The sequence below is a fragment of the Typopeltis vanoorti genome, chromosome 8, assembly GCF_054136105.1.
Source record: "Typopeltis vanoorti isolate ZY-2024b chromosome 8, IOZ_Tvanoo_1.0, whole genome shotgun sequence".
Taxonomy (NCBI): Eukaryota; Metazoa; Arthropoda; class Arachnida; order Uropygi; family Thelyphonidae; genus Typopeltis; species Typopeltis vanoorti.
Window position 1 is genome coordinate 72,648,754 of NC_143556.1, and position 14,380 is coordinate 72,663,133.

General features: G+C 36.0%; 1 protein-coding gene across 1 annotated transcript in view; it reads right to left on the reverse strand.

The window, feature by feature from the left end:
- LOC150104096 (protein obstructor-E-like) overlaps nt 1-14,380 on the reverse strand; it is a 47,770-nt gene that overhangs the window by 15,877 nt on the left and 17,513 nt on the right. Inside the window, exon 3 of the mRNA XM_090396756.1 lies at nt 8,844-9,032. Coding sequence (XP_090252882.1) covers nt 8,844-9,032 — 189 coding nt within the window. The remainder of the gene's footprint in view (nt 1-8,843; nt 9,033-14,380) is intronic.

Sequence of the window (14,380 nt, forward strand, 5' to 3'; positions counted from 1 at the left end):
CTTATTCCAGTTGCAAGATGGTGGCTACCATGTGAGTATGGTCCAAAACAGGTGTCCGTGAAGCTATTCATTTTTTTTGTTGTTGTTTTGTTTTGTTTGTTTTAAACCAAAAGGGGCATTATCATCATCATCACCAGCAGCAAACAACTAAATACTTCCCCTCAAATCCCTGTAACATAATATACATATCTGTCAACTTGGTTGGTGACTGGTAGCATTTTTTTCCCACTCACCAACCAGTGAACTGTAAGTTCGAATCTTGCCATAATAGGAGATGAAGTCCGTAGCCTGGTATGAGGCTATGAAGTGGCTTGAACAAGTTCCTTGTTTGGACTCGGGAGCAAGGTTTCTGTACTATGTAAAAAATAATAAATAATAGAAAAAAAGATAGTAAAAAAGATTTTAAAAATCCTTAGCCTTCCCATGATACTTGATGTACTATAGGTTTACATTTAATGGGTGAAGAGACATACCGGTGGTGGTGGGGGGGGGTCCGAAATGTAGGGTAACTTTTTTTTTTCTTAATAATGATAAAAGGGAATGAAATAAAACACAGTAGACATATAGACCCGTTAATAATGTTCAAAAAGACTTAATTACAATTGCAAAATGGCAGCTACGATGTGAGTGTAGTCCAAAACAGGTGTCTGTGAATTCATTTACTGCAAGAAAAAGGGGCTCTACCAAGCGACATTCACCGTGAACTGGTTGCTGCATATGGCGAAAAAAGGTTATACAAAGAAGTAGGCGTATTTTTGGTGCAATGAATTTAAAGCAAGCTATGGTGACATTGAAGATCAACACCAGGCAGGCTTCATCGAGCAAGACAGAAGCCATCATTTCGCGCATTAAGGGCGTCGTTCTTGAAGACCGGCGAGTGAAACTGCATGAAATTAAACATCAGGTGAACTTGAGTAATTCCACTGTGTATGAAATTGTTCACGATGTCCTTGGCTTTCGAAATGTGTGTTCCCGCTGGGTGCCCCAACAATTGCCAGAGGAGTACAAGGCAACGCACATGGAGATGTGTCTGGAAAATCTGTTGCGATACAGCGACAAAGGCGAGGATTTTTCTCACTCGCCTAGTCACAGGAGACGAAACGAGGGATCATCATTTTAATCCGGAGAGCAAACAAGAATACATGACCTGGAAATATCCACAATCTCCTGTGCGCAAAAAATTAAAACCTGTTCTCACTGTCCGAAAATCATAGCCACAGCGTTCTGGGATCGCCAAGATGATCTGTTGATGGACTTGCCGAAGGGAGGAACAATCAATGCAGATCTTTATTGTGCAATGTTGGACAAACTGAAAGCGAACATTCGACGCAAAGAACCAGAACTCCTGACAAGTGGTGTGATTTTGATGCACGGCAAAGCTACTGCGCACACCACTCGTTGCGCTGTAATCGTTGGAAAACTATCCCCCCCTCCTCGTAGTTCAGACTTAGCTCCTTTAGACTTCTGCTTGTTCGTTCCTCATCAAGAAACACCTTTCTAGAAGGCATTTCACTATGGACGAGGACGTACATCAGGCGGTGCGATGTTGGTTACTGGGTGCAGGCACGGACTTCTTTAGTATTGGTATTAATAAATTGATCTATCGTTGGGACAAGTGCATCAATAAATTTGGAGATTTTGTAGAAAAGTAGCTCATGTTTGCTTATTTCTTAGTGTATAATTTCGACTTCCTATTATTAAACATCCTAGAGAAAAAAAAAAGTGTTACCTTACTCTTTGGAAACCCCTTGCATTTGGTAAATACACTAAAGCGGTTCTAAATTCTAACTCATAAGAATTTTTTTTTTTTTTTTTTTCAAAATGAGAGCCAATAAGAAACGCATAGAATTTTTGTGAGAAATGAAAAATGCAGACAGCTTAATATTCACATTAAGTCAGATGACGATGTCAATAATTTTTTTAACTTTATAAATCATTTTAAAACGTTGGATAATTGCATTAAAATAATATTGCAACATTGCAGAATTCTTAATGCATCGTTTCATATTCCAAAACCGATTACTATTAATAATAATAAACGTTTGGTGAAGTGTTAGCGTTGACCTACAGCGATGTAGAATATATATGGCCTCGCCACTCCCTTTGGGGATAAAGGGCGTCAGCGGATGATATATATATAGTGAAAAGTTAGTGTTCATCTGTCGCAATTTATGAGATCAAAGGCCTGGACCCATCTTTTGTTTCCAGACAAGAAAGGAATAACAATAATAGCAGAGCTCAATTTATATTCGAGCTTTATGAATGTATCCTTGCATCCTATTCTCAAGATATTTTGGGTGAATGAACGTCAATTACGTACTATTATTTTTGTCCCTACAAAGATGCAGCCTAACTGGTTATCTCAAGGACAGAAAGCTTCTTTAGGACAGACACCCATAGTGGGAACGGAGGATTTAAAGTTATTCTAAGACATGACGTCATAATGAGACTCCAGGTTATTATGCATGAAAGACCAGACAACAGGTACGTTAGCAATACCAAGGATATGCTAATCATTTTTATTGTGCAAAAAGTTGTTTTGAAAAATTTAGTGATAAGGTTGACGTGCGTCTTAAGTGAGTGAAATGGGAAATTAAGGAAGTCAACACACCGGCAGATAAATCTGTCAAGTGCCAGAGAGAGAGAGAGAGAGAGAGAGAGAGAGAGAGAGAGAGAGAGAGAGAGAGAGAGAGAGAGAGAGAGAGAGCATTTTAGGATTTCTGAGGTTTCATACTCCGCAATAAAATTAGTCAATATTATCTATAAAAGAATCCTTCCTTAAAGCAAAATAAAGCTTCTAAAACAAAAATTGTAGTTCTTAAATAAATATCCCATACATGTTTTGAATACGAAAATCGCGATGCATTGCTAGCGATTTAAAATTAAATATAGATATTCAAATAGCAGCACAAAGTATGAAATATAATTAATATATTTAAATTCTATTTGAAGTAAATTTCTTATTTGAATCATTCGATTTAGCATCAAGGCAACCACAATTATTTTGTGTAATATTAGATCCATGTCTTCTAATTGAGGTTCGTCTCAATATTGCAAAAAATATATCAATACACCTTTTCAAGCAATTACATAGCATTGTACATAGGCTTTCCAGGAAACACTGGAAACGTTGGTACCAAATATCTGGGAGTTCATCTTGATAGACGTCTAAACTTCAAGTCATATATGGATAGTGTCGCCACTAAGGCAAGTCAGCCCACAGCACAGCTATATCCACTTTTGAATAGGAACAGCTTCCTAAGCATAAGCAACAAAATCCTCCTTTTCAAATCGGTAATCAGACCGCAACTAACTTACGCCTCTCCAACCTGGAGAGGCGTAAGTTAGTTGAATTATCTGGAGTCATCAACAGACTTCAGATAATACAGAATAAATGCCTAAGAATGGCATTTAATTACCCATGGTTCGTCAGAAAAATCCAGTTACATCAAGAAGCCAATCTTCCAGATATTAAGACCTACATGACAGGCATTGCGGAGAAATTCTTCACAATCACGGATAATCACCCAAATCAGCTAGTTCGACAGGCAGCGGACTACACGCCCTCAGATCGTTTCAAACATAAAAAACCGAAATCCTCCATCGCAAGAGAAAGCTGATGCAGCCTCAATGCTCACAATGAGCGGGTAAATTACACAATCTAAAATCCAGATGAAGGGATAAAGAGTCAAGGACTCAGTCCATCAACCAATTAAGTTCAAAGTTGGAAACGTTGGACAAACCGATAAACGAATACACGTATTATAAACAATTGTGTTGTGTCCCAATTTACGATCTCTACTCTAATCTTACAAATTCCTTTTATCTATATTCTTCTAACTTCTATGCCCGAGATTTTACCAAAACTTATACCAATATCTAAGTTATTGCTCCCCGTAGTACCCCTAATATTTGTATTTATACTGCGCCTTTTGGGATATTTAGTTTAGGATATTGCATACATAAACAAGGAGAAAGAACTCAAATATATCTGAAAGTGTAACTATTGCAGTCGTGACACTTAACTTGATTCTCAACTTAAATTTTCCGCGTGACTAAGTACAATATTTTCAAGTGGTTATCAACTGCACCATTTATGTTGTCATAAATAGGGAGAAAGTCAATCTCGAATATATATCTTAGTATTTAAATATTATTGCAGTCGTGACTCTTAATCTCTTTCCTCAACATTAAATTTCCCGCGTGATTAGGTACGATGATTTTAAGCGGTGCATTGGATTAGCAATATCAGACAACTCTTTTATCATTGAACAAAAGGTTTATTAAGTTTCTAAACATGTACAATTCAAATACTAAACTAAAATACTTATAGACTAACATTAAATCATTACAAGCAATATGGCTATTTGTGATTATGCCGCCATACACATTAATTCATAAATTCACCTGATGTGAACAAATTAGATCAATTCACACTATCTGATTATTAATACTGAAGTAGATTAACAAATCATTCACTGCTAACACATACTTGTGACATTTCAATTATTTTATACATTACATTAGGCATTCAATTCTTAGGATACGTAATTACTTAATTCACACTATTCCGTTATACCGTTATTTGCACTAGCACACAATTATGTCATTTAAATATCTTGTGCAATATAATAGACATGCAAAAATACCTTAGGACTCTTAATCATTCACAAATCTTTAACACTAGTCAATCTACAGATAACACATTCTATCATATACTAAAGTCCTAGTATAACTTCAACAGTTCTATATTGGAATCACGATACTTTTCACAGACAAATTTCTAGCTAACATAGGTTATGATTTACAGTACCTTTCTTGAGCTTTTCGTATGGGCCTTTATTCTTTTCCAAACGAATCTTTGGTATAACTTCTCGTAACTCTGGAATACTTTAACACACATATATTTGCTCTACTATCAGCAACGAGGACATCGATCTCTTTACAGCTTTCTGCTTTGCGTAGTTATCACTAGCGTCGAAACGAAGAAGATCCCTCCTTTTCTAGGACTCTATGGCAATTTTTCCTTTGCTGCCTACTCGGGAAAACGGGAATCGAAATCCCGCTCACTTTCGTTTCCATGTTGTGACGAGGAGATATCACCCCTGTCGCCACTCAGGAAAACCCCGTGAACTCCACCGGAACCAAAACCAAACTCCAAGGCCAAAAGCGACTATCCAAAAAAAGTCTTCCCCAGGGGGTTACCAACCCTTTTATAGCTGCCCACCTAACGGCACCTTTTCTTACTTCCTTTCTCCTCCTTCTACTTGTTTTTTAATCATCGACCAATTAGGGTGGCGTTTTCTCGCCAAACGCCATTTGATCGGCAAGCCGTTCTCAATGTTTCAATCCGGGGATCGGCTAGCCTGACTTAATCCCCTTTCAAACTTTTTCTATGAATTCTACTTAATAACTTAACTCTCACATAACGTATTTCATGACTCACCCCTTTCTACTTATTTACTTAACTCTCTCATTTTTAATCGTATTACAATATTCATCTATACTTTCCTTTGTTAGCTACTTATTTAGTTAGAATTCCTTATTTTAAGTCATATTACAATATTAATACATTCCTTCCTTTATCAGCTACTTTAACAACAACCCTTACGTTTTATACATATTACTGGATGCAAGAAATTTTCCATTAAATAATTCATTTTTTTATGCAGGGGTTTTAATTTATGATACTTATTCTTCATGTTGCACGATGATGGCTGAGAATACTATATTCCTAAGATATCAGGTGTAACAGTTGCTTCACCATTTTGGCAGTCTGTAGTGAAGTGGAGAGTGTTAGTCTCGCCCTGGGTCAATTCTAACTCTTCGCAAGTCCTCTATCGCAGTATTTTGCAAACTGTTTTGACCGCAACACACACAATAAAAAATACATTTTACATTGCGACTCGGGTACACCAACACCCACATTAAACTGACACAAAGTTCCATGAAATAATACGTGCCCTTACTATGTATAATAATGTAAAATCAAAAATGCAACAAATTTAATATCAAGTATGCTTTTATTAACATTTAAATACAACATAGAAAAAAAACTTCAAACAATAAAAATAGAAACTAGGAAATATTTTATTTAATGCAACAGATGTGTGCTGCCTGTTCGAAATATAATTAGTTCATTCCAATCGAGGATTGGAATGAACACAAGAGGACTATATTAAGCACAGATTTTTACTTTATAATGCTATTTTCTTCTATTGAAAAACGATCCATTTTGAGGGCAGTTTTTTTTTTTTTTGGTTTACTAAAATATTACAGTTGTTTCGAACTTGAAAAATGCTCAAACTCGATAACGCCCCTTTTCGAAAAACGCACTGATAATTCATAACTGACATCAGTCTGACAGCTAAATAGAATTTTTTTAATACTGATGAAGATAGACGCCCTGAGCGGTCTCTAGTGAAGGAACACGTCACAAACTTACCCCCCCACACACACACCTATTTGACGAGTGCAATTACTTTCTTAAGTGTGGTGTTTGTTTTATAGTTAGATGCTAACATTCATACAAAATCAAATCAAAATATTTGAAAGCTACGAAATTTATGATATCTACTCTGATATTTTCTTTTCTATTTGATATATATAAACTGGTCGTGACTCACTAATTTGCTTTCATGACTATCTAATGGGTTGTAACCCACAGTTTGAAAAAACGCTGTCTAAACAATGCATAATTAGCTTTTGTTTGAGGTGGTGAACACGATGTTTGATTGCCAATCCTTTCACGGTAACTGAAACTATGGAGATTGACAAGGCCGTCGCCAGATTAGCTCGCGCACTGAGGCAAACAATTAAATATCGCTCCTGCTGGATTATAAGACAAAACTATAAGAATATCTCCAATTGCTATTTTGTTTTTATTACAAGAGAAACATTAATACAAAACGATTACATAATAATATTAATTAAATGTTTGCTCTACGGGGATATGGCACAATAAAACTGTTTACAAGCTCTTCTATATTTAAATTATAAGCTATGTCCGCCTCTATCGATATATCGATATAGTTGCTGGACCAACCAATCTTTCTTGGATCATTGCTGTTCGGAAATAATTTTTAATCAGTTTAAGCTTAGAAAAACTTCTTTCTGCACTTGCTTCCGACAGAGCCTACTGCAATATGGCTCAACAAGCGCCCTTATTAAGCAGCACCGTGAGGCAGACTGCCTCTATGCTACCCCCTGTTAACGGTACTGGAGATTGAAATGTCAATGCTCTTGAACTCTCCAGAAAAACCACTTTGCGCGCCAGGAGGAATGGATAATCATTTTCTGCACTTTCACATCGCTTTCCGTCCATCTAATCCTACCGTACTAGTTTTTTCTAATTTTTAGTTTTAAAGGACGTAATCCATAGCTGATATCGGATGGACTGCATTGTCATCGCACAAAATTAGATGACTAATAGGGTAGCGACTATGTAAATACCATCCTGGAAATTGGTTAACTATATACTTCTGCAGTACTGTACTTAACTATACACTTAATTCCTACACTTAGTTATTTCTACTTATATCTTACAGTTTTCCACTTGGTTCTCACTGTTAAAGAAAATTGGGAATAGCTATATTTTTTCGCACTACTATACAAAATCTTCAGAGTGTTAGAAAAAATTATTGTTTCCAACCTAGAAATGAATTTCAAACTGAACAGCGTGTTATAATATTGTACTGCAAGAGATACTAGTAAATCAATAGAAGACGGGACAGAAAAATTCGTAATATTTATAAAAGAGAAGTTACGAAATTTCAGAAAGAAGCTAGTGTTTATAAAACGAACGAAACAGATTCGTTGGTTGTCCTGATAATTCGCTCGTTGAAGAAAAGTGCACGCCAAATATTTGCAACAAACTGGAGAAGATGAAACTCTCCAGTCATATACGATTGTTATAACTAGGCTGCCGCCATTCTTAATAAAGAACATTGTAGATATTCTAAAGTTTACTCCCCCCCCCCCCACAGTGGAATGCAGAAGTTTCTTGGTAGGAAAAAATGAATGATTGCTCCCCCCCCCACACACACACACTTCTCTCTGTACGTCCGACTAATTGAACCAGATGAATCACCTAAGAAAACGTTTCTTCCATTATCAAAAAGTACTCAAATGCTGATCTTTCAACTCAGCAAAAAACACAACCACCCCCTCCTCCCGCCGCCCACGCACACATATCCCGAGGCCTTTGCCTGAAGTTGTTGCTGACTAAACCACAGGGACCCATTAGAGAGTGTATCGGGTCGGATGATCGTGGAGATTAATGGAATGGGGTTAGCACGGTCCACTAAGTTCCAAAACTCATTTGCGCTGGTCGTGTAACTGGCTGATAAATGTTAATTTTGCTTATGCGATAAATACGAGATCCGCATACGGTCTCTGCAATTTCGCGCTCTGCTTTTCGTTGATTAGCCATTTTCGTGGCACATACTGTAGAAGTGCAATCTCAAGAATGACTGATTTAAATCTCGCCATATCAGCACGAAGCGTAAACATTTAAGGAAAATGTTACCCTGCCCTTCATACTTGCCAATCAAGTAGAATACGATAAAGCATAATACACAAGGAAATTATACATCTGAGTTAAATGCTTTTGTCCTACCATGGGAGAAGCAGATCTACCCCCCCCCCCCCAACACACACACCTATTAGGGACGAAGCATTCCTTAACAGTGAGGATAATAAAGGTTGAATATCTTATATATGTATATATATATATATAATATAATATAATATATATATATATAGATAGATAGATAGATAGATAGACAGATAGATAAGAGTCTCCTTTATTAGTGAAGGATTAAATTACAAGATACATAACTTACCAAATTGGTCACAGCGATCTACAAGATCTGCCCAAACGCATACTCTTTGTTCGGAATCATAAGCAAGTCCTGGTGGACACTCATAACGTGAAGCTTCCCCGTTCCAACAAGAGTAAAACACCCGACAGTTATCTTTGTCAGCGAAGATTCCATAAAGACGAGGGCAGTGTGGCGTACTTATAGGAGGCTCTAGAGGAAAGAAAAAATAAATAAATTTATTGCATGGATTTGTTATAATTTTCATATATTCAACATGAATATCATTTTCATAGTTCTATCATCCAGAACATGGAGAATCAGGTGCAGCATTAATACATTGATGAAGCTGTATCAGTTGTTGTCCCATTGGAAAAAAGGCTAACGATACAGATACATTACTATTTCGAATAGCTAAGTCATTTTCCTTTGCAAGTTCAATATTTTAAAAATATTTGAAGATCAAAAATTATGAAACTTTCTCATTGATCGAATGTATAAATTATCTAACTTTCAACCACCACCATTACAGCAAAAATTATATCCATCTAATTATTTTATATAAATTACTTAACTCCTAAGATAAGAAATGTAGAATCTATTTAACTTATGATAAACAAAATCTGTTGTGGAAAATGCATGAGAAAAATTTTAGACAACATTCAAATGCCTGATGACTTAGATAAACGAACAAAAACACAGGAAGTTACCAGCCGTGTGTTCTCTCCTGACCCGAATCCTTCAGAACAGAGCTCACTACAGATCACTGAACAGACCACTTCACATGTTTCGGTAGCAGAATAGAGGCAGCTCTCCCACAGGAACTTATGGATAATTTGGTTCTCAATGGATATCAGGCGTACTTAGAGGAGGCTATACACTCTCCTAATGGACCACCAAGAGTGAATTTCTTGATTCTTTGTTCCAAACTGATGTTCCTTGTTTGACTAGAGCAGCTTCACCGGTCTTTTGGCAAACTTGTTTTTTTATGTGGTTTTCTTGTCGTATGTCATTCGGTATCCGTTTAATAGCCTAACCGTTATCAACTGCATGAATACAATACGTTTTTTTATAAGCATGTCAATTAAAGGCCTAAGCAATTTCTGAAGGAAAAAAACGAAACATAAACAAACAATCAGGAAGTAATATATAAGAATACGATCAAAGCATGATAAGAAAGGCGGAGTCCACAGGGGTTGACAACCAGAACTACTTTTGCATTTTTATACTGTTTGCAATCAAGATCTTTGACCTTTTAAAACGACTTCTCGAATTAACAGAAACAGCTTTAATCGAGGAAATATTTTGAAAGTCGAAGAATAGAATAGTCACTGGTGCTGTTTGTTGTGGTAAGAGGATTCATCAAACAAGATGATAGTGCCCAATTTCGAATTACTAGAACTTTGGACAGAGAGGAGGCGACTTTTTTTTTACCTCTGCGATAATATATATTATAGAATAAGGGTTGGCAAGTATTGAGGAATAAAAGAAGAGCACTTCTTTATTTTATTTTTTAAATCCAAGTACTTTAATAGTGACCATCAGAAAGCGTAAACACATATGACTCTCATTTTGAAATGCTCGATGTTCATATTCTGTTCGTTTTTATTACTCTTGTTTTTTATCTTGAGTTATTTATTTTATGCATTTGTACCGCTCATTACCGACAGAGCACAGTTATCTCGAGAATGCAGTTTAATCCCACAGATGCTCCAGTCATTTGTAAGCCAACATCTGTTATCGAGACGAATTAAAATGAAATGCGGTAATAAAACCAACGTTTCTCAACCCAAAGTTTATCGCTGCTAGGAAATAAAATGCTGTCAGTCCAAGGAAGGAAAACACATCCGTATTGGATATCGTTATGCTGTACGGACATCTTTTCATCAAAGATTGTCATAAAAGGTTATAACTGAAATATGAGAGTATCTACATATTATTTTTTCCTCCTGAGTCTAGCGCTGGCTTAATGACTGTAACCTACGATTATTCTTAACTTCGTGGCAAGTGTGTTCGAAAACATATTTGCATCAGACGGAATTCTGACATGTCTTTCCAAAGAACATTATTTTGTCCTTTCCGGCGATATGGAGGAGAAAAAGGTTTCCCTGAAAAGAATTATACTTCTCCGAATGAAACTGTTTCTGAAACAGACCAACTCGGGTTCTGTGAAAAATTTTAGAAGATATTTTTGCACCCTTGATATTGCCATTATTGTATTTAAAAGTTTCTGACTTCGCTAGTTCTATTTCGTAACACACTTCATACATATCCATCACACATCTTATCTATTCACTTGTCCTTTATTATTCCAGTGATTAATCACTAAATTATGGAGGACAAAGTCTGACTATCGCCTCCTCGTGGTGCCCTCTGGATGATTTAACGACAGCAGCATTTCTTTTTTCCCATCATGGAGACAGACATGTGAAAATCATTCCACCTATTACAAGAAATATTAATATCATCCAATGTAATTTAAATGGTATCGTTACTCCAGCAAGCAAAGAAAAACTAAATGAACTATTACCACTAGATGACAAACATGATGCTGATATTATCTGCATCCAGGAAACTAAACTTCGACAATCCAGCAGACTAAACATTAAAAACTATGATATCATACGACAAGATAGGCCTACTGTCCAAACTGGAGGAGGGCTTCTGACACTAATCCGAAACTTGTCATATAAAGTTATTGAACTAGTAGATGGAACTGAAATACAAGGAATCCAAATACCGGAATCAAGTAAAAAGCCATTAAACATATTCAATTGTTATCATCCTCCTCACAAACCTGGAGCAAATCTTTCCATCCTATCCCATTTCGTTGAAGAAAACTCCATTATATTAGGAGACATGAATAGCAAACACTTGTTATGGGGTTCTGAAGAAATAAACCCAAGAGGAGAAAACCAGAGTAATTTCTTAGACGAAACAGGACTAATAACTCTCAACAGTGGAGAACCTACTTATCTGTCTCATTCTTATGGTACAAAAGATGTCCTAGATATTACTGCGGTGTCTCCATATCTTCAGGACAAAGCTATTTGGTCTGTTTTAGAACCAGTAGGAAGCGACCATACCCTAATATTAATCAATCTGAACCGAAAAATGACTAGACCCACCCAAAAAAGAAAATATCATTGGAACTTCCAGAAGGCAAATTGGGAGAAATACAAGGAGGAAGTAAGTAAAATGCTGAAAGATCACACATATCATGATAACTTAGACAAAGACTACATGACTTGGAAGAATACTGTCCTAAATGCAGCAAAGAAAAGTATCCCAAAGGGCTACAGGAAAAGATATTTCAGACTACACATAGGTTCACCAGGACCTTGCCAGTAAAATAACTAAACGAAATGAATTATTTGCCATCTTAAAAATTGGAAGCTCTCCAGAAACCAGGATCAAGTACAACAAGATGAATGCTGAAATTAAACAAAAATATAATATCTTACAAAGAACTAGGTGGCAAGAATTTTGCCACAACTTAACTCCAAACACTTCGGATACCAAACTTTGGAAACTGGCTGCCAATTTACAAAGAGAACTATCAAAAGCAAGTGAGACTAACACGCTAAAAATCCAGGTGGAAATATCAAAATTGGAGATAGGGAGATCGCAAATACCTTGGTCTTTCATTTTCAAAATATAAGCAAACTAGAGATGAATACCAGAAAAGACCATCAAATATTAAAACAGGTTCTACAGCAAAAAACGCTGCAAATTCCTCCCAAAAATAAAAACAAATTCTTCTGGAATCCATTTACAATCTCTGAATTGGAAGATACCTTGAGACTCTAGATATAAATAAATCATGTGGACCAGATAACATACAAGGAATCATGATTAAAATCTTCCTTCCCTAGCCCTAGATTGGCTAATTCGCCTATACAATAATAGCCTAAAACAAGGAAAAGCTCCAAAAGACTGGAAGACAGCCACAATCATACCAATCTTAAAGCCTAACAAACCTCTAGACCAACCAGGAAGTTGTAGAATTCCAATTTAACTGACTTCTTGAGGCAAATTGATGGAAAAAATGATACTTCAACGTTTGAATTACTATCTAAACAAAAATAGTATACTACCACATTTTCAGGCTGCCTTTAGAAGAAAGCACTCAACAACTGATCAACTTTTCTACTTAACCCAGACAATCCAAGATATCTTCCAGACCAAACCTACCAAATCCACCATTACAACTTTTATAGATTTTAGCAATGCCTTTGACGAGGTGTGGAGGCAGAAACTCTTTTCCAAACTTTTTCATATTGGAATAGAAGGGAAAAGTTCTAAACTGGATCTATGACTTTCTAAGAAATAGAACAACTTGAGTTAGATTAAATAATACATTTTCCAAGAAAGTGAAAATAGGACAGGGGCTCCCTCAAGGTAGCATTTTGAGTTTACTCCTTTTTTCCATCTACTTAAACGACTTAGATAAAAATATAAATAAAGAAACAAATCTAGCTATATTTGCTGATGATTTGGTCCTATTCTCAGCTCACAACAACCTAGAAACAGCAGAAGGTCACTTAAAGAAAGCAACTGAATACTGTGAAAAAAAAAACCAAAAAATCAAAATTAACCCTACTAAATCAGAAATTTGTGTATTTACCATTAATAACCACATCAGAAAGTGGAGACCAAAGATTAAGCTAAACAATCAACTAATTACATTTAATGAAATCCCCAAATACCTTGGAGTTACTCTGGATCCATCACTAAGCTTCAATAAACATATCAACAATGTTGCAGTCAGAGCAAAAAGAAGACTAATATAATGAAAAGTATCATGTGGACCAGATAACATACAAGGAATTATGATTAAACATCTTCCTTGAGTGGGGAGCCGATGTTAAAACCTTAAAAGTCACATACACCTCTATTATCCGATCCATAATGGAACATCCTTTCCCCATCTGGATGCAAACACCACAAACCAGTTTATACAAGCTTATAAAAATTCAGAAAAATGCAACTAGAATCATATGTGGACTAAGGAATTCAACTCCTGGAAAAATAGCAGAATTCGAATCCAACCTTGTTCCTTTAAAAAGTAGGTGGCAAGAATATCTTACTAAATTTGTAGAAAAAAGAGCCAACTTTGCACATTATAGAACAAGTGAACTTTTTCAAAATTGGCAACTAGCAAACAGAATAAAGAAAAAATCAACAATGCATGAAATCATGGAAAAGAAAATTCCCTTGGATTGTTCAAACAAAATAGCCAACTACCCAGCATTTCCTCCAAATCAAGGCAGGAAAAATATAGTTATCAATTTTGAAATCGGGAAACATGAGAAAAAAGCCTAGAAAACCCTGAAATCTTGAGATCATTAGCTCTTTCAAAAATAATGGAATATAGACCTGACTCAATACACATGGCTCCAAAAATCCAAATGGCAATTCTGGGAGTGGAGTACTCATCTATGGCTCTCAAAATATAGAACTAAAAAGAACTAACAGTATTGGATGTAACTCATACCATGCAGAATTAATAGCCATTAACACAGCATTGCAACATTGGATAAACAAAACCCAAAGGAATT